This window comes from Pleurodeles waltl, chromosome 1_2, assembly GCF_031143425.1.
Source record: "Pleurodeles waltl isolate 20211129_DDA chromosome 1_2, aPleWal1.hap1.20221129, whole genome shotgun sequence".
Lineage (NCBI taxonomy): Eukaryota > Metazoa > Chordata > Amphibia > Caudata > Salamandridae > Pleurodeles > Pleurodeles waltl.
The window spans coordinates 80,798,280-80,820,433 of NC_090437.1; the positions used below are offsets into that span (position 1 = coordinate 80,798,280).

The 22,154-nt window shown below is 42.8% G+C and overlaps 1 protein-coding gene across 1 annotated transcript in view; it reads right to left on the bottom strand.

Moving 5' to 3' along the window:
- TRMO (tRNA methyltransferase O) overlaps positions 1-22,154 on the bottom strand; it is a 333,801-nt gene that overhangs the window by 34,427 nt on the left and 277,220 nt on the right. The window contains exon 4 of the mRNA XM_069236557.1: positions 1,144-1,785. Within this exon, the coding sequence (XP_069092658.1) occupies positions 1,144-1,785 (642 nt within the window). The remainder of the gene's footprint in view (positions 1-1,143; positions 1,786-22,154) is intronic.

The following is a 22,154-nucleotide window of genomic DNA, read 5'->3' on the forward strand; positions in this document are numbered from 1 at the left end:
TCTCTCCTCTGCTTCTTCCTGTTCCACCCGGACAGCTAGACCGCTCTCTATGCTGTAACCACGCATATGCGTGGTAAAGACATGTGTGGTAAAGGCATCCATGCTAGCCCCATATTTGTAGTAATGGCAGCATGGTCAATGCATTGCATTGCATTGATTGCGTTGTAAGGGATATTTCCCAGTATGAGTGGTGGTATAAAACTAATGAAATGCATCTGAGAGAGAGTGGGGATGGATAGTAGTGAGGGAATCCGTGGCAGAGGTGGTCACTGGGGGGTGCCAACAAACAATGTTGCACAGGGCGTCACCAGCACTAAGGCCGGCCCTGTCAGACAGCACAGCAGTTCACAGGAAGGGGGCAGCACAGAGACTGCCACTTGACAGTCAGACAAGGACCTAGCAGCAATCATAGGCCTTACTGGCCTTCACAGGAAGGCGGGGGGGGGGCCAGAGACTGACACAGCCTGACTAGAAAGAAAGCTCCCAACAGGCAGCACACTGCATGGCAGGCAGCACAGGAATGGGCAGGAAGCACTGCGCCCAGCAGGCAGTACAGGCCTCTTAGGACTTTACACAGGCGAACTGCAGCACAGAGCTTGCCGCTGCCTAATAGGCAGCCAAGGGCCCAGCAGACAGGGAATTGCCGGTCTCACAGGACTCGACTGGAAGCGACTGCCTCCCCCCCATCACCCCCCCCCCCCCCCCCCACGGCAACCCTTCTGGGTGCAAGCTTTGTGCAGGAGGCCCACTTCAAGGTTGTCCCTGTCCCCCCCAGAAATGTTGTGTCTCCTACGCCCCTGTTCTAGGTGTAGAGTGTGGGCACGTTCAAGTCTGCGAGGCTGTTGCGGGAAGATTTGAAGGTGATGGGGTGGGGGCGTTGGGTGGGGGAGTGCTGTACTACGAGAGGATCGTGTCAATGAAGAGGAACTTAACGCAATGTTTACCGTCTGAAATTCGTGCATGTGTTGCAGTGTGTGAGGTTAATCACAGTTAACATCAAGAGATATAGGATGGCAGACATTGCATACAAGTCACAATCATTCAGTCGGTTTCCATAAGCTAGCGGCACCAATGACAAGATGAAGCTTGCAGCAAATAGATTCCAAGAAATAGATCGTGACAAAATATAACATTTTGGTGTACCTGTATCATCAGCAGCTTTAAACGTCCTGAGTTCCATTTCAGAATGAGGAGTAAAACGAACACGCAGGGTGGTGACAGGCGAATTGCTCACCCAGCATGGTACACTGCTTGTTAAATCTTTTGAGGTGCATTCTTCCGGAGATTCTAGTCTGGTCTCAGTCGGACGTGACCGCATGCTATCGTCCATGCCACTTTCTGTGGTTTCATTTGATACCCCATGGATGGGGTCTTGTTTGGCCACTAGAATAGAAGTTCTTGATTGTGAAGGGTTATTTTCGTCACAAACATGAGCCACGTCGGGACACCTGCCTTCGAGCTTCTTTCTTTCCTTCAGAGAGTCTGCACAGTTCAAATATGGTTCTTTATCTTCTTTAGAATTCTTCGCCCCTGCAGCCTCACAACCATCCGTCACAGTTGAGTGAACAGGCTCGTCACTGCATAGGGGCAGGTCAGCAGCTTTACAGTCAATGGACGTATATTCATCAACGGGCAAGCAGCTCTCATCCTGTCCTTCATGCACTGTGAGCTCATTTGGAGAAAGGCTTGTATTTTGTGGAGAGTCATAGGCCGCGATGTAAGGCTTTATGTCAAGAACTGGTGTTCCTTGTATCATGTCAATCCCAGAAAGGTATATGGTTCCACCTTAATGCAGAGAAATACAAGTCTGTTAAAATTCACTGCATTATCCTGAATTGAAAAACAATCTTAATATTTTCCCAGAAAAATGCAAACTGTCAATAAGGAGAGACATCATGTAGAAAACAAATATTACAGTTGACGTTATTTGCCCCTAAATCTCAAAACGTCAGTATTTTTTTCTTTATCATTTAATAACATTGGTTGAAATAGTGCTGTATACGGCCATTAAGGATGGTATTACCAGAGAAACAAAATGAGGGATTCTGGTTTTCTCCTTGACTGCTTAGTAGGGTTGTGCAGTCTGACTCAAGTAAGAAACCTCTTGGGAATTTTGCAGTTTGCTCAAATGAACAATGCGTGGGAAGCATATCATTCTGATAAAAACGAATCCATCACACAGCTGATCACATCCCAATGTCTGTCCAGATGCAGAACATCACTGGATGAGTGGCTGAGTGTACACTTCATGTTGCAGTTTGCAGGAGCTCAGAGGATGCCTGCAGCTCAGTGGTGTGACTGCAACATCTGTTAGGTGCAAGCATGAGCTGAGTGAGTTGCCTGTAGGAGCTCACTAATCGAGCTCTTTGAGGTGCCTGCAGAAGCTCATTTGGGAACCCGAGAAAGCTCTCTGAAATACCTGCAGGATTTCATGTAGGTATCTGAGGCGCCAGCAGGAGGTTATCTGGTTGCATGCAGAATTTCAGCTGGATTCCTACACGTGTTCAGTTGAATTCCAGGAATGACAAAGATGATCCATACCAGAAGTTCAGTGGGGCCTTTCAGAAGTAATGTGACGTTAGGACTTAAACCGTAAATTAACAAAAGAAACGGGACTGCATTCACATTACTTCGATTGAACATTTCCATTATCCCATAGCCAGTCAGTTTCACAACAAAAAAATACCAAATTGTTTATTAAAACATGTAGAAATATTAGGATTTGAGAAAGTTAACTTTCAAAAGTGAAACTTCTTGAAACAGGAAGAAAAGATAGCTCGGTTACTTGGCACGGTTTCTGTTATGATAGCAAGAGTGTAACAACTACCCTAAGGCAAATTCACAAGGGCAATACATTGGGCAGTTCGCACAGCACTGCTCGGATATGTCCTATAGCTAGGGGGGGCTACCATTCCAATATAACTAAGCTTCATCACTATCACTTCGTTCCCAGCAGTACTTGCCAGCAAATTAAGTCAAATTTAAACATGCAACAGAGCATGTTAGACAAAACACTCCAAAAATATCAAACACAGCTTAGTTACACTATATAGGTGATTCCCAAGAAGGTACCAATACTACTTGCCATCATGGCACAGCACTCAAAGAAATACAATAAGACAAAATAGACAGCAGGTCACATACATCCTGTGCAGGTTAGTTATCTCTAGCCCAGCCCTGCCAAGTGCCAAACATTGCAGGTTAGTTTAACACATTTTAGTGGATATCCCTGCAACACAGCACTAAAATATTCTCCCCAAAGAAAACACACAGTCAAAAAGATGCTGCCTGTGCATTTATAGAAATTAGCAAGAGGACCCAAGGCATGTCTACTTGATACAAGTCTTTCACCTTTATCATTATTTAATTGTATTGTATTTTTCTGGTTCCTACTATAGTAACAGGACTGTGTGTATAGAGCAGCAGATTTCAGAGTGTGGGAGATCGAGTACACTCACACAATTAGTAACTGTTGGCTACCTCCTGGCTAGCTCACAGTGCCTCACCCAAACTTACCGGGATGTAATGTGATTATTGCAACCTGAACATGACACTCTTGATCCCCCAGGGAAGCAGTAGAAACAGATCTTACCCCTTTCGTATTCTAACTTGCGCATGCCACGGTGAGACACAAAAGATGCAAAATAAGTTTTCAATAAGTGTATTGAAACAATTGCAATCTGGCATATAAAGAGAGAGCTGCGATAATTAGGCAGTTAAGAAGAAAAACAATCCAAACAATGTGGTTCTAGATGTTCTAGAGGTGGCTACTTAACCCTATGTCTACACGGAGAGCACAGCTGGTGTAGCCTTCTGCTGGCCCGATCTAAAGGATCAGTCCCAGCCCCATACCTCGAAACAGTGTCGGAAATTAGTCTGTAATATAGATGGCAGTCTTCTCAGGAGGCTGGTAGATCAGTGCCAGCCAAGCTGCATGTTGCACAGCATGTGTCCCTGGATAGTTGTGTCCAGAATGCCCTCTGCCTCCTCTGGTTTGTGTACCATTTATATCATAAACCATAGTCTCATAGGACAGCTCCATAAATGAACCTTCAAAGGGAACATCACAAGATCCATGTCAATAGATAATACAAATTGCTGTGAAAGACACACATCCAGTGCACACTCAAAAGGGCACCAAAAACAGCAGAACACAGGCTGCACACAGTAGAGCCATACTGGTTGAAAAGACAAAGGGGGTTATTCTAACTTTGGAGGAGGTGTTAATCCGTCCCAAAAGTGACGGAAAAGTGACGGATTTACCACCAGCCGTATTACGAGTCCATTATATCCTATGGAACTCGTAATACGGCTGGTGGTATATCCGTCACTTTACCGTCACTTTTGGGACGGATTAACACTCCTCCAAAGTTAGAATAACCCCCAAAGACTAGTTGTCGATCAGTTCCTCCAACAAAGTTACTCCAAAGTGCTGTATCATGCGTTCACGACACAGCTGGATGTGTGGTAGTTCACCACCATTCGGCTTTGAAAAGGACATCCATTGAGGAGCAAAAAAAGTAATAGTAAAAATACCTCCAATTAACATAAAGACAAGTGGTATGCCTCCAAAAACACTCAAAAACAAGGAGTGTATTGAATGAAGACAGCCTGGAAAGCACTGACAAAACCAGACCCAAAACCAGACCCAATCACTTAAAAATGAGTGAACAACACCAACGGTGTTGGAAGAATTAAAAAATGTGGCTCGCAATTTCACCAAAGTGCTTTGGAAAGTTGATATTTAAAAGCGACTGCATCTTGGCAGAAGACCTCGCTACTTGCAATTTAAATGTTTCATGGACAGATGTAAACGCCACTTGTTTGTGAAACAATAGTGCTTTTAGTCGGCTCACCTTGTGAAATGTAACACTGAAGGAAGGAATGGAAGGCCACATCTCGCTACCCTAATTTCATGGGTGGGGGGGGGGGGGAATAACATGTTACCTCAGCAGTTCAACATTTGAGAAATAAAAATCACATACAGGACACCTTCTCTCTTCCCACAGAAGCCTTGATCTCTCAACATTAAGTAATTGAAAGTAACAGAAACACTGGGCGAATCAAGGGGACAGAAACTCTTTTCAAGTAACAAGCTAAATTAGCCGCCGGCACATTACCTACACCATGCAATGTCACCTATTTAGAAATTATTGGGTGGCTTACCGAAGTTTACAATTAGTACCACTGAGAAAGACTTCCTTTTCCCAGCTCATACATTTGTAATCGAAAGGCAATTTCCACACCTCATGCATAAAACTCTAGTCTAACACTTCAAATCAGCCTACAGGAAAATGTTTTAAACACAATGTGAATTGAAAGATGGAGATTGGCAGGGAGATAACTCCATGTTCTAACCACACTGTTGATGGTGTCTAAGCCACTGTGAAATCAACTTTTCGAACTTTTCTATATTAAGCATTGCATATGTTGCATCCTTCTTTGCCGTTATCTGTTGTCTGTATGTTATATTGAAAAACAAGAATAACTCTTTTGCGTTCATGTGCTTCCAAGGCACACAGTTCAATTTTACAACCTGTAATGTCCAACTCAGCTGCATGACAGATCTAAGCTGACTCTGTCAAAGTTGCAAACATGTCAATTTGTAAAATATCAGTTGCAGATGGCACAATGTTGTTAAGTGTGTAAATGCGAGTGGACAATGTATTCATCCCAATATTGACAAAGGCTAATGCTTTCTCTAAATTTGCGTTGTCTAGTTGTCTTAAATGAGCAGAAGCTTCATTATTTCACTGTATATTGCATACAGAAATCTTTTAGAGTGTAGTGATCTAAGACCTAACAAGAAATCTTGCCAATCAACGTCATCAGAGAAGACAGAGAGGTGCTCTTTGCAGGTGTAATGTTGCAACCATTGCCGACGTAAATTACCTATGCTGTATGTTGTGACAGTCCCTGCATGCTATATCTCAATATAATGAGGGTCTGGTCTGCCTGTTTTAAAATCCTGCGTAGAGTTAATGAAACATGCATGACAACTATTTTTGTGCACTGGCAACCATAACCAACCGCTGGGATCTGAAAGTGTTGAATTAAATGTACCATTTCTGACCATGCTATTGAGCTGATCTTCTGTGTAATGTACCAAACTTTGCCAATTGTCAATTTTTTGCAATTGAAGGGATACTGGGCACATTCACATGTTTAATTGTTTCGAAACCCAGGAAGGTGGTCTGCTGAATAGTGTAATTAAGAAAAATCATTTGTAATGGAATCAGGCATGTTTAAATAAGGCATCCATGTACCGTACTTGCCAATCTTTTGTTCGCTAAGCTGATTTTAAATCAATTGTGTCTTTCTAGTATTCATAACTCTTAATGGCTAGTTGGGAAGCAAATTAATCTGAATAAAATAATTTATTAGTGGTGAGCCTGTTTTTCCTCGCTTTAGTGGAAGGTCATTTGAAGTAATAAGACACTGGCTCAGTAACATAATTACCAGAAAAATATGTAAATGTGTCTGAATATGTTTTAGAACTCCCCACTGGTGGAGTCGGACAAGGTTCTCATTGTGCAGAATTAAAAATTGTATGTGGAGAACTAGCTCTATGTAGGGCACGGTGCACATAATAGTGATAACAAAACTTTCTCCATAATTTGCAGAGTTCATATACAAGTCTTCATTTTCAAATACTGTATAATACTGAAGCTCAGAAACCATTAATACAACTGTTTTCACATACCAATCACCAGACACAACCCTGGGTGTTATAACAGCCATAGAAAATTTGAATAATGTTTCTGAATAGTCTCTGGGGGACCAAATATCATATGGAACCTTATCCCAAACAATTCCACCAGGAACTGGAACAGCAGAAATGTTCACTAGGGACAAGTCTCTTCGCAGTTTGTGGGAAGACAAATGACGCTTCAGTACCTCATCTGCCAGTTCAATAGCAGTGCGCTCAGGAAGATGATGCCCATTTATAAGCAAGAAGAGGATGTTCTTTAGTAATGCTTTTAGTGCACGAGAAGTCAGAATATGAGTCATATTTAAAAGCTGCACTGAAACGTATTTTTAAAGTGTTCACGTTTATGTTTATGACAGACATTGTGCCTACTAGCACTGGCAAAGTGCTAACATGATTTAGAATAATGTTGAAGTATATTTTAGTTATTAGAGAAGTGATCAGAAGTGAAATGAAGACGATTTATGTGATTTAGTAGTATAAAGTTACATGTGTGCAAAAAAATAAATGTACATCTCTATCATATTTAATGTAATGCTTTAACAAAGACTGATATTAATATTGAAATGTTTTTGCATATTTTGACAATATATCATTATTGATGAATTCATACGTTTGCATATTTTGTGTTTTATTAATGACAATATTAACTCATTGAATTTCAGGCTTGAAGTTTTCATATTGTAGTAACATAAAATGTCAAATCATCTTCATTCCCTCTAACATGAATTTTTCCATTAGGTTTTTTCACAAGAATAGTAAAGAGTCCTATTGTATTATAAGTACGTTTTTCCCACATTGAACTTGAATACGGTATATCAAGAACTGGAGACTGGGAACCCAGACAGACATTATTGTTTTACTAAAACTCTCCCATGAGAAATGTTGGAACTGTTGTGTCCCATGGAATGATGTTGGGATGTACCAAGTGATGCACTGAGTTGCCAGTTATTGCTGGTGTCACACGGAAGGAGAGATGACTTCACCAGACCTGGGAATTTTCAATTTGCGTTCTTAATTTTTTATTGGATATTGTCCTTTTTGCATAATATGGACTCATTAAATGGACCAGTCAAACTGTTCAGGGTCATTTTAAGTAGGGAATGGACTCCTAAATTTAGGTCAGAGCCTCTTTAAATCTTGAACTGTTAACTTGTCCCCTGGATGTTTCCTCATTTTCATGTGCAGCTTGTGTTCTGCACTTTCCCCTGATGGTGCTTCTGATGAACTTTGCTGATGACCTACTGTTTTGTTGACGAATCTGAATCGTGTGCTGATTCCAAGAGAGGTATATTCAAATGCAATGATAATTGTCCCTTTGCTTGTTTTTTTTTTTTTTTTTTTTTAATTAGAGTTAGCAAATTGACACCTGTTTATTTATTTTTATAGTTAGACTAACTTAGCCCGAGATAGATGAATTTTTCAAATTATTTTTATCTTCATTTTTCTCCTTTTGCTCGCATGTGTTAGCCCTTCCCCACACATGCTTGTACTAATCTGGGATAGAAGTAGGTTGCCCCAACAACTCTGCCCACCTAATTTGATATATTAATCTGCAAATTTGACTTGACTAATGTCCTCATCTAATAATTTGAAATCTATTTCGTTTACACATATTTATTGTTTGCTAGTATGTGTAATTCTTTTGGAATATTTAACTCCTACGGAGCCCAGGATGAGCTGGTCTCGCCCTCGGCCACGGTTGCCCGGTGCCGAGGATGAGACCAGCTCGTCCTGATATGGGCACTCGGAGTGGGATGGAAGGGGAATCGCTTTCCCTTCCACCCCTGTCCCCCCTGTGGCATCTGATGACGTCAGCGCGTGATCGCAAGGGTCGCTGCCCTGGTGGGGTGGGGGGGGGGGGGGAGAATATGTTTTAGGCCATTTCTGCCCCCCTTGGGGGCAGATTGTGAGGACGATCTGCCCTTAGCGGGGGCAGAAACCCCTAGACACCAGGAATCTTTTTTTTTGTTTATTTTATTTTTTTATATGTGGGGAGCAACCCCTTAGGCAAGGGTCGCCCCCCCTGGGGGCCAAATTGACTTTAGGATAACGTTCTATTTTTATTAGGCCAATCTGCCCCCAAGGGGTGCAGAAACCACTAGGCCACGGGGATTTTTTTTTTTTTTTGCACCAATTTCACATAAGGGGGCAGATCGGCCTATTTTTGGAAGGCCCAAAGCCAACCAAGGAAGATTTTTATTAAATGGGGCCAAAGTTGTTCTGCCCAAGGGTGGGCAGATGGGGCAATTACCCCCAATTAACTCCCCCAGGAGGGGGGGACCAGAAAAAAACCTACTAGATGCCAAGGAATAAAAAAAAATAAAAAATTGTGGGGTGGTGTCTACCAACCAGTATGGGCATGGTTATGCCCCCACCCCAAGTGAAGGGGGTAACAGTCTTTCAGCTCTCCCCCGCACACTAAAAGATCTTATCCCACGACAAGCAAGAGGCCATTTGATTATTTTGGGTTTTGGTATTACATTTGGGCCATGAGAGCTTGGCTAGCTCTCAAAATAGTCCCTCTTGGAATGGTGAGGGCTGCATTTTTTGGACTTTGGGACGCTGCCATGTAGAAAAATCAACAAGACCTAGACACATCTGAAAACTAAACTTCTGGGTGAGTCCAGGGTGGTGTGCTTCACATGCACCCTGCACCATTTTCTTAACCACAATGCCCTGCAAACCTCCAACTTTGCTGGAAATCACACATTTCCCCCATATTTTTATGATGAAACCTTCAGGAATCCACAAAATTCCTACCACCCAGCATTGTCTCATGTATACCAATAAACATTCTGCCCCACTTGTCAGCCTAAATTTTTTTTTTTTTAAACTGCCCTTTTGAACTCGCTTTGGTTCCCCCTCAATCTCAACATGTTTTTGGCTCTTCCTTGTCACAGGCACTTGGCCCACCTACACAAGTGAGGACATTTGCCTCAGTGCAGTGATTGCACACAGAAATGTGGGAAAAATTTGATTATTTAGCTAAATTTGAGGTTTACAGAGGATTCTGGGTAAGAAAACACTGGGGGATCCACGCAAGTCACACCTCCCTGGACTCCCTCGGGTGTCTAGTTTTCAGAAATGTCTGGGTTTGGTAGGTTTCCCTGTATGGCTGCTGAGCCCAGGACCAAAAATGCAGGTGCCCCCCAGCAAAAACAGGTAGTTTTGTATTTGATAATTTTGATGTGTCCAGATAGTGTTTCGGGGCATTTCCTTCCGCAGGCACTGGGCCTACCCATTTGAGAAAGGCCCTGTAATTCACATGCTAGTTAGGGGCACCCCGGAATTCAGAGATGTACAAATAGCCAATGCTTCTCAACACCTTATCTTGTGCCCATTTGGGAAATACAAAGGTTTTCTTGATACCTATTATTCACTCTTTATATTTCACCAAATGAATTGCTGTATACCCGGTAGAGAAAGAAAACACACTGCAAGGTGCAGCTCCTTTATTGGTTCTGCGTACCTAGTGTTTCTGATGAACCTACAAGCCCTATATATCCCCACAACCAGAAGAGTCCAGCAGACGTAATGGCATATTGCTTTAAAAAATCTGACATTGCAGGAAAAAGTTACAGAATAAAACGTGGAGAAAAATTTCAGTTTTTTTTACCTCACTTTCAACATTGTTTTATTTCAGCTGTTATTTTCTGTAGGAAAACCTTGTAGCATCTACACAATTGACCCCTTATTGAATTCAGAATTTTGTCTATTTTTCGGAAATGTTTAGCTTTCTGGGATCCAGCATTGGTTTCACACCCATTTCTGTCACAAACTGGAAGGAAGCTGAAAGCACAAAAAATAGTAAAAATGGGGTATGTCTCAGTAAAATGCAAAAAGTGTGTTAAAAAAAATTGTTTTTCTGATTCAAGTCTGCCTGTTCCTGAAAGCTAGGAAGATGGTGAGTTTAGCACCGCAAACCCTTTGTTGATGCCATTTTCAGGGGAAAAAACACCAGCCTTCTTCTGCAGCCCTTTTTCACAATTTTTCGCTGTATTTTGGCTAATTTCTTGGTCTTCTTCAGGAGAACCCACAAACTCTGGGTATCACTAGAATCCTTAGGATGTTGGGAAAAAAGGACGCAAATTTGGCGTGAGTAGCTTATGTGGACAAAAAGTTATAAGGGCCTAAGCATGAACTGCCCCAATAGCCAAAAACAGGCCTGGCACCTGAGTGGGAAAAGGCCTGGCAGCGAAGAGGTTAATGGTGTTGATATTGAGTAGATTAAACTTGTTTCATAGATTTGGTCAGCCCTTGGTTTTTCTTTATCTTTATAATTTGATTCTGCACACAATTTACGTTACTTTGGTTTTTGTTTATAATAAAGCTTTGAAACTTTCACAGATTTGAGTTTTGTTTCTGTGGCTACATTGGTCATGGTGTCTAAACTTACTGTTGTATTGATTGAGATTGGAATGATTGTATACTGTAAACCACACTCCTCACTGGGTCCAAAGATCCCATCAACCTCAGGGAAAGAGTTTTTGAATCCTGACCGGGAGGAGAAAATGTATTAGCAAGGACAATCACAAATCCAATCCACAAGAAGCAAGCAAGCAAGGTGAGTGTAATCCACAGAAAGGACCACTGATGGATCAGATAAGTGTGTTTAAGCCAGTGAAAAAGCTTACATATACCTTGAAGAGAAGCTTGTAAGAAGTCTGAAAAAAAGTTGTCAGTGTCAACAAAGTACCCAGAAGCAGTCTGTTTGAAGACAGGAGCCACTGGCAGGATGACAGTTCTGGTACCTTGAATTTCCAGGGACTGGCATGGGGTGCGGTATGATGGGCCAAAGTATTTTTTCACTGGAATCTTTTCTCAGACTAGAGTCCCAACATTTGTAACCCAACCTGTAGATGCTTGTGTATCCCTCATTCCCACAGAAGCAGCATGTGCAGTAGAACGCTCATCTCAGAAGTCTTGGACATTCTGCAAGACAGTGAGACGTTCTTTTATGTCAAAAGGAGTTTCTGCCAACACTGTGCCAGGAACATCGATCTGGAACATACACTGGGATCCCAAACAGCACTTCATATGGGGTATGACAACCCAAAGATCTGCTAGGCAGGTTACTTAATGTTCTCCGGACTTGATAAAGGTGACGGATCCAAATACAACCTGAACATAATACTCTAGCTGTTAGGGACTGTTTTAAGTCTTGGTTCTTTCACGCCACTATCAAATTTCCCGTGGGCTTATAGAGGGAAGAATAATGTACAGCTACATCCAGGGCTCCCTATATGCTTTGGAGGCAACAGTGGGGCCCTGGTCCAAGCAGAATGCAGCTACTGCGTATGCATATGTCCTGACAAAGACTTGCAAATCTTTAATAACAGTGCAAGTCTCAGCCGATTGTTTTGGCCCCACACAAAAGAATCTGGAGCAAGAATTTACAGCAAGTAGAATGTATTTGTATATCAGCTTTAAGGGACCACAATGGTCCAGGTACAGACAATGCATAAGCTTATTGGACATTAAGAAGAGTGTCTGAGGTGGGTGCTCAACAATGGAGCTTTTAATGTGCTGGCAGATGTCACAACTAAGGACATATACCACCAAAAGTGTTTTTGTAACAAGGAAATTGTAGCTGCCACACCAGCATGCGTAGAAACAACACCCTCATGCGCTGCTTGACTAAGTTCTAGCTTACGGTCTTGCTTGGGGATTGCATGAGCGAGCACTCACCCCTGGAATAGTTACATAAGGAATGTTTTGGGCACTTAAATGGTAGGAATATTTTACTGTATATGCGTTTGGTACAGGGTGCCATCAGCCAAGGCTTTTTACAGCAGCCAGTATTTCTTCATCCATTCTCATGTAGGAATGAGTAATCACCGCTAATGATGCAGTAATGACTGCAGATTTGGCTGCTTCAGGACACTGAGAAAGGTAATTTTTGTTTCCTTAAAGTTGAATTTGTAGCAATGTTCAGCAAATCCCAAAACAATGTGACCTATTCTGGCTAAATGTGTGTTTAAGTCATCATTCGTCAGATATTTGTCATCAGCATATGACAATGCCTCAAAATCAATACCATGCAATATTGATGCTACATGGGCAGAAAACTGTCCTGGACTGTTCTTATACCCTTAGGTAAGTCGGCAAAAGCGGTGCTGTGAGCCAAGAGTGGAAATAACGGTTAGATCCCTGTTTTCAGGTGCTATGTTCTAGAAGATTTTTTTTTTTAACATATCCAAGGTTGTTTTGTATTTTGTGCTGACAATGCTGATGATCATTAGTGCTGTACTGTGTGAGTTTTGTATTGCAAATATGCATGCATGAATGTTTTAATGTAAGTAATCTAAGACTATTCAATAGGAATGATCCAGCTTGGCTACTGGGAACAAAGAATTGTTAATAGGAGAAATACAGGGTTCAATTACTCCCTGGTACTCAAGCTGTGAGAGAATCATCTTCACAGGAGCTTGTGGGTTGGACCTTATGGGTGTTACATGATACAAGGAATCCCTATCCCAGCCCACATGGTTGTTCTGGGGCTTGTGCAAAATCCCAGTTTGCAGCAAATCCTTGCTTCACTTGCTATGGATCGATGACTAAGAAAGACTGTAAAATCACACCTTCCCCCCGTGGAAGTTTTCTAACAAACTTTGGTGGCCAATCTTCATCAGCCAAGAGAATTTCATAGGTAAGTGTTAATCATTCCCAGAAAATTACATTAATTGTGCTCATTATGACCCCTCAATTTGTATGTTTAATTTATAAACTAAGTCTGGAAGGACAACTCGCCTATCTGGAGTTTCGACTTCTATCTACTTGTTAATTGCTCTCACATCCAGAAACTCTTTTTTTTTTATTTTTTTTTTTTATTGGAAAGAATCATACAACAAAATATATTCTTACATCACTTTACACTGAAAACATAAAATTTTGAACCGAGAGTGGAGAAACAGACTAAATAATACAGTGCATAACCCCGACTAATCCAGATTAGAAGTAATGCCCAACACTGAGAGGGGGTGGTTTTATTTAAACGCTAATCATTGTGAGTCCGGATCCAAACCTGAAGTGGCCCTCATATTGCCTTCCCTTTCCTCCTAGCGTGTTTCCCCTTGCGTTCACAAAATGCCATCTCCAAATTATATACAGAAAGCAGCCTAGCCAACCATTGCTGCCAGGACGGGGGTCGTACATTCAGCCATGCGGATGATATACATATTCGATATACTGCCATAGCTACAAACATAAATGCTCTAGGTGGACCACCCACATCGCCAGCAACCCCGAAAACCATAATCTCGGGTGTAAGGGCAAAATCACATCCCAAAACCTCCTTCAAAACAGATTGAATACCTTCCCTCGAGGCCTTTAGTTCCTCACATGTGGCCATCATATGTACGATATCTTGCCATACATCCCACATCTTGGACAGTTTATTCCTGCCAAACACCCCCATTTGGCGAGGTGAGCTGGAGTATGATACAAGTCGAACATGGTTTTATAGTGTTGCGCTTGCAAGGAAGAAGATAATAAAATGGTGCATCCCAACTCCAATGACCTCATAAAGTTATTATTCCCATCCACCAGCGTTTTGCTCCACCTCTCCTTATGCTTCTCTAAATCATCTAGCTGATCCGCCAACATTAAAGGATAAATCGACCTGATGGTTATATTAGGATTAGCCGGGATATCATTCAGCAGTTGATTACTTCTAAATCCCTGCACACCTCCTGTTTTTTTCCCTAGAAAATCCTGTATCTGTAAATATTTGAAAAAGTCCCTTTGCTCTAGACCATACTGCTCCTGTAAATCTCCAAATGCCTTAACCCCGAAATTATCAACACAATTCCCTAACCTACTGATGCCTAAAGAGGACCAGTTTGCCATGTATTTATCCTGAAAAATCTCAGGGAGCAATGGATTCTTCTCAATCATGGTATAATGATTATATCTACCAAATCCTTTCTTCTTATACCATAATCGCCAACACTTATAGGCTGCTCCCAAAACCTTATATCTAGTTTTCTTATAATATCCAGGCTCATGATATGTTACCAGACACCCATTGGCAACTGATTCTATCTGCAGCTCGTATATATTGGGGCAGTCCACTTCCGTAATTCCTTCTTTCTTGGGACCCCATAATGGGCGCATGTACTGAAAAGCTGCTGCCATTTGATATAATTTTATATTCGGTAAAGACCACACCCCCCTGTCTCGAGGAAGAGACATAAGTTTGCTTGCTCTTCTACACTTACCATATGCCCAAATAAATCTCATAATCACTCTTTCTATCTCTTTAAATCTGAGATTAGTAAAGCTCAATGGTATGGCACGAAATAGATACAACAGTTTAGGGAGGAAAATCATTTTCACCATATTACACCTCCCCACAATAGTCAAATGTAAATTATTCCATCTGCATATATCTTCTCTGGCTTTCGCAAGTATAGGATCTATATTCAGATTAACAATTTCATCTATCATTGGTGTAATATTGATACCTAAATATACTGCATGATCCACCTTCCGAGTGTCTTTGGTATTTGTGTATTGATTAGCCAACAGCTGCGTTTTAGCACTATTTAACAGGTATCCAGAAAACTTTCCAAATGTTGTTGTTACCTCTTTAACCTCTCTCAGTGCTAAATCGGGGGAGGGCGTTAATATGGCTATATCATCTGCATATACTAAAACTTTTGTATCCCATCCCTGCCTATGTATTGGTGGAATCTTGCTATTTGCCTCCAACTGTCTGAGCAAAGGGTCTATATACAAAGCAAACAAGAGAGGGGAGCATGGGCATCCCTGCCTAGTGCCTCTCCTGATCAGAATACTCTCGGATTGTCCTCCCATTAATTGTATTAATCTATATAGAGCCCTTACTGCTACAATACATTTTTTCCCTAACCCATAATATTCCATAACATACCTCAGATAATTCCAGTTCACCCGGTCAAACGCCTTCTCTGCATCTAATAATGCGACCGCTGTAGGCTCCTTTGCTACCGCCGTAGCATCCAAGAGTGCTAAAACTCTCTGGATATGATTAGTAGTATCTCTTCCTGGGACAAACCCATGCTGCCTAGGGGAAACAAGCTTCTTGATCACCAGCGATAATCGCGCGGCCAGTATCTTTGAGTATATTTTAACATCACTATTTATTAAGCTGATCTGGCGGTATGAAGCCGGATTTAACGGGGGTTTCCCCTTCTTTAAAAACATAACTATATTAGCCAGATCCCAAGATGGGGGGATTTCCCCTCCATTCTGAACCTGAATAAACAACATTACCGGGAGTAATAATACTTAAAAAACTTAAAAAAATTCCAAAGGAATTGAGTCGGGCCCCGTAGCTTTTCCAGTAGGTAGATCACTCATTGCCCTATCAATTTCTGAAATATCTATCCGCTCACCCAGGCGTAAATTGTCACTCTTGACTAATTTCTCAACCTTAATGGGGTATAGAAACTCCGACATCTCTTCCTCCGGATGGACAGATATATCATTATATAATTCCTGATAATATCTATGGAACACCTTTCTAATTCCGTCCACTTCTGCTACTATCTGGCCTTGCCAGTTTTTAATCTCTCTGATAACCCCAGATGCTGTTTTCTGGCTTGCCCGTATCGCTAGCAAACTCGCAACTTTTTCTCCATACTCAAACCCTTGTGCACGCTGTACTAAATATTTCTCCGCTATTCTTTGGCCCGTATCCGTGTTCATTGCTGCTTTTATTATAGCGACTTCCTCCTGAACCCTCCTTACATCGACTCCAGTTTCTATAGCTATAATCAGTTGCCTTTCTGCTTCCTGCAGCTTCGCTTGGGACTCTTTTATCCTACCTTGGATACGTTTCTGTCTTTTAATACTAAAACTCAATGTTTCACCACGAATTCCTGCTTTCAAGGTATCCCAGACTATCTCCACTGAAGCTGACCCCTGATTAAACCCCAAAAATTCCACTATCCACTTTCTCATATGCTCACAATACTCCGGGTCCTTAAGGAGCCCTCGTTCAAATGTCCATCTACTAACCTTTGATTCTAACCCATCCAGTTCTAAATCTAAAACTAAAGGGTTATGATCTGATAAAATCCGTGAATATAGCTCAATCTTACCCTGCTTCAAAAATACGGGAGAGATTAAAAAATAATCGAGTCGTGCTAGTTTTGCATGAGGGGCTGAATAATAAGTATATCCAGGGTCTGGCTTGCGCAGCTTCACCCAAGCGTCCACTAATCCTAATTCTTGCTGGATAGCAACCATTGCCTTATATACCCAAGGTTTACGCCCCTGATACCTCTTGGTTGTAGGTGCTAATAAATCCTGTAGTCCCTCCCAGGATCCATTAAAGTTGAAGTCCCCACATATAATATAGGGAGGGGCCCATCCTGTTAACTCGTTGGCAAGAGTATCTACAACTATTGGGTCGTCCGTAACCACCCCGTATAGAGAGCATAATGTAAAGCTACTATGTCCATAACTACACTCTACTAATACCCATCTTCCGTCCGTGTCTGCCGAGTAATATTTAGTTTATTGGTCCGATCTAAGATTGCTACTCCTTTAGTTCTAGCTTCTTGTTCTGACCGAGCAATCACTTTCATACCAAGCGAACCAAGGATCCCAGAATTTTTATATTCCACATGTGTCTCTTGTAAGCAAAAAATATCTGCCTTAAAGGTTTTTAGTTCTTTGGCCACTCTCCTTCTTTTACGAGGGTCATTTAATCCACATATATTAATTGAGACAATTCTAAGCCTAGCCATTTACTGTTTTTGTTGTTTCCCATCCCCCCCCCCCCTCTTTCTGCTCCCTTAGGTCCTTAAATCTAACTGCACCTTCTCTTAAGTTCTCTGTTCCCCCTGTTCCACACTTCTTATTTTTCCACCCCATTTCTCTCGCTTCCCTTGATCCTTTCCTTTCCATTTTCTCCCCTCGTTTTTCTCCCCTCCCTCCCCCTTTATCCCTCTCCTCCTCCCCATTCCCCTCCCCGTCCACCTCCCCGGACCAGCCTCCTCCCTCCCCCTCCCCAACTCCTTCCCTCCCCCCCTGGGACTGGCCCCCCACCTTGTTGAGCAATCAGGCCACCAATGGCCTGAATATTGGTGTCGTGTGTACAACGGCTCACCCACCCACCCGTCTCCTAAGCACCACTTCCTCCCCTATATTTCTACACTCTATTGCTTGACCCCCATCAAATATTCTTTTGCCTTAATTTCGGAGGTAAAGACTTTTACTTTTCCATTCATTACTGTTTTAAGTCTAGCAGGGGCCAACAAATATGCTTCCCCTCCTTTGTCAAAGAATGGTTTAATGAGCTGTCGTAGCCACCATCTCCGCTCTACAGTGGCATGGCAAAAATCGGGGCGGGTAAAGAAAGTGACCCCATCCAGAAAGCGTGGGGTATTAGGACGGGTTTTATCAGCAATCTCCTGTCGTAGTAAATAATTCCCAAAATAGACCAAAATCTCTCTTGGATATTTAGAATCTGCCTGTTGACCCCCCTCCCGTTGAGTTATCAGAAACCTATGGACCCGCTGCAGCTCGTTATGCCAATCCCAGTTCCCCAGTTCTGGAAAGGCCCCACGCAAAAGGTTGACCATATACGCCTGTATATTACTTCCTTCTAGCCCTTCTGGTATGCCCAGAAATCGAAGATTGTTCCTTCTCTGTCTATTTTCCAAATCTTCCATTTTCCACATCACATCCGTCAGTTGTCCGTCTCTCGCAGCGCTCTGCTCTTTAAGAGTATCCACATCCTCCTCAACCGCCACTATCCTTTCTTCCATTGAACATAGCTTAGCTTCAATCTCTGTGCATGATTTCGCTACCTTACGGACCGTCCCCTGCAGTCTCTTTGTAGCGATCCTTGCGCACCGGCTTTCGATCCTAGTCTCAGTTTGCAGCTCTTTAATTGAGCTATATATTGACTGCAGGATCCCTGCCTCGGTGCCCATCGTATATGCGTTGCCAGGGTTACCAGCAGAGGCTCCCGTGTCATTTTTCTCGTTAACAGGGCCCTGAGAACCACTGGTAGGAATATCTGCTAGGCCAATACCAGAATAGTCCCACTTTAAGGTCCTACCACTCGTAGATGCTGCATTTTCAAAAGCCTCCTGAGAGCCAGGGCGTGTTTTAACAAGTTTCCGTTGTCGGTACTGCCGTACTGTAAGTTCATTACTTGGAGATTTGTTGCCAGCCTCAGATGTCTCACTCCCTTCAGATTCACTGAAACTGCGATCAACACTGCTGAGATCGGACTCTTCGGTCAAGGAGTAAAATTTATCGCTACAATCTTTACCCCAATCCATGAGTTGGGGGTCTTTTCCAGCTACTTTATCCCATTTTTTAGAGTTTCCTAAAGGGTTAGTTAAGTCGTCCTTTTCTAGTGTGGGTCTTGATGCACTCATAGTTCCTTCCTTATTTTGACACTCCGACTGCTCACTTTGATCAGGTTGTTGTGTTTGGGACTGCCTGCACCCAGGGAGGCCGAGCACCTTCTCACTTATCTCTCTATTACTATCTTCAGTCTCTGCGCTAGCGCATGGAGGAGTGGTTTCTTCCCCTAACACATTGCTTTCCGAGGAGGGGGTTATATGTACAGGAAGACTATCTTGCACCCCGCCTGCAAGAAAGGCCGTGATAGTAGACTGGTTTTTGCCTTTCAACCTGGTTTCCGGAGGGGTAGTACTGTCACCCATCTTGGCATCTCTCCTTGATCCAAACATATTCTTCCCAGCCGCTTTACCAGTTATTGAGGTCAAGCGTTTATTTGCCCCTACTGTCTCTCCTTTATCCTTGCCAGTACGTGTCATCTTAGCTCCCTCACTCTTGTCTCCAAGATTCCGGATGGTTTTGGGCGCCATATTTGTTTTAACAGCATAAGATAACAATCTAATAAATCTTGTAACTCCCGCTGCTGCCGCTAATACATCCGATATTGTTCGTTCAATCACACTCCTCAAAGGGCCGTGAGGGGGTAAACAGATGCCAAGATGCATTACATTGTATAACATTACACGCCTGACTACATTACAGTCCCCTGAAGCTTTCAGAAAAAGAGAGCTGTGTCGAATGGGAGAATCTAATACTACTAGTTGATATCGTACTCCTGTATTCAAAGTACTTTAATAGATGGTCGAAAGAAACCACCAACCGTTAATGTTTATACATCTGTATCAATGTTGAAAAGAAGATTTTTCACTCCCCCTTTTCTCTTTTTTTTTTCCCCTTCTAAAAAAGAGAAACTAGTTGGTTACTGTGCAGTTTTTTTTAAAGTTGCCATTGCCGTCCTCCACGTGCCTGGTTCCTGCAGCCCCAGAAATAATCAGATTTTTAAGAGCCCAAAGGATATCCCAGGTTCCTCGAGCCCTTTCGTTTCTTAAATGAAAGCCAAAGAAAGAACCTTTTTCAACAGCCCTCCAGGGACAACAGCAAGGTCCAGAGGTCTCCTGGGGGGTCCGCACGCTTACCAGTTCAAAAATCACTCACTGTACTCACTGTGTACTTTCAGGATTCTTTCTCTCTTTTTCCTTTTCCCTACCGGAGCGCGGCGCGCGGCGGTTCAGCGTCCTTCCTCCGAACGCCGGTCCAACTTTGACTGTGTTGACCGCATCTCTCTGATTCCAAGTAAAAAAAGATGACAGCCGGGCGCCCCCGCGTCTCCGCGTTCTTCAGCAAGGGAACAGGGGCGATCCTCATCCCAGCAGCAGCGGCAGAGGCTGTATGCCGGGTTTTCCGGCGAGGGAGATCCTCGTTGCAGCACGGCAGTTCTCAGCGACGGGGGAAGCAGCAGCGGCTTGGTGCTTAGTTCCGGTGGGCGGGACTTCCGAGCCTCTCCGCTACGCCGACACCATCTTGCTCTCCTACATCCAGAAACTCTTAAAGATTCTGGCGAACTATCATGACCTCAGCTGCGCTGTCCAGTAGAGTCACTGCCCACGTCCGCAGTGACATTCTGTTGGACTCCCACCAGCACCTAGGAATGCTGCCAGTATTCCTCTAATACAGCCAGACACTTTGTTTACTGTGTGTAACTGGGCATACTCTTGGTTGTCATGTCATTTGCTTCTTTGAGGGCACACTCTTGGTTGTCATGTCGTTTGATTCTTTAAGTCCTCCCTGGTTATCCTATGATGTACTTCAGCAAGTGTCAACTCTGTGTTACTTATTTTCCCTGGCTATGTAAGGATATACAGCTGCTGGAGTGAAGAAACTTCAACTCTCATGATCCTTTGCTTTTTGTAGGTACGCTCCGCACAGGCAATTGTGCTTGGGAGAGGCATCGATGTAAAAACAGCCCCGCCCAGCTGCATGACGCTTGTTAGTGCGTGTCAGAGGCAGCAGGAGAACTGCAGCTTTCAAGGGAAGAAAATCTGAGGATCCAATCTAGTTCCTAATCGCCTGAGTTCCTGAGACCTGAGCACTTGCACCAACATTCTTGCTCTTGTTAAAGTACAGGGCATTGAGAAAAATGTGCACGATTTAAAAACTCATGAAAGCGAGTGGGCTCCGCTGTTGAAACTTTAATATTACGAAGGAGATCAAATGCGGGCAGGCTCCACATTTTGGCCTGTGTGAATCTTTCGCCATAACACAGGTGGGCTCCGTGAGGTTAACGTCTGACACTGTTTATGATTTATAGAGCAAAATTAACATTGAAATCGTAACGCGGGTGGGCTTCGCATTTGAACTCTGCAGAATAGGATGCAGCTAAAACAGAATTCTCCAAAGTGGATGTATAATTGGTCAAAGATCATAACTGAAAATATACCTTCTGAATTACATTTTATGTCACTTAAACAGGGGTTATGAACGCAGTTAAGAAACAACCCTGGAAGTAGAAGCGAAAAGCATTTAGGTAGGAATCACACTGTGTCAGTAAATTACTTTGAAAGAATACTGCAGGAAAGTACTCACATAACTCATTTGGCATTTGTCTCTTGTAGCAGATTTAAATGCTGATTTTGCCCAATCAAGAAGTCAATACATACAACAGTCTTTGTTTTATTTACATCTATCTATAGATATAACATGGAGGGTACCAGTGACTTTGGAAATAGGACATTGTGGAAAGACAGAGGGTCTCATTGTGGTTTGTCTTTATTCCAGGTCTCCCTTCCTGTCCTTCCCCTCTTCCCTCACCTCCACTGTCTGTGCTCTAGCAGCATTCAGCAGTTGGGGATATCAATAGGTGGACATTTTGAGCATCACACAGATCCTGATAAGTTCATCTGGTTGACATGTTCTCAACATCTATGGCATATTTGACTGAAATTCCTGTATTGAGAACGTTTCTCTTCCCGCTTTATGATGACGTCAGACAAGCGATGTGAGTCCTTTTTCAGTTTCACCTCCTCTTGTCCGCGATCTTACTGCCCCGTTCTCTCAGACCATTTGTCTGATGAGTCCTGAAAGGAACGAGAAGGGCATGTTTCAGTGTACAGATACCCATCAGGCTGCTTTAAATTAT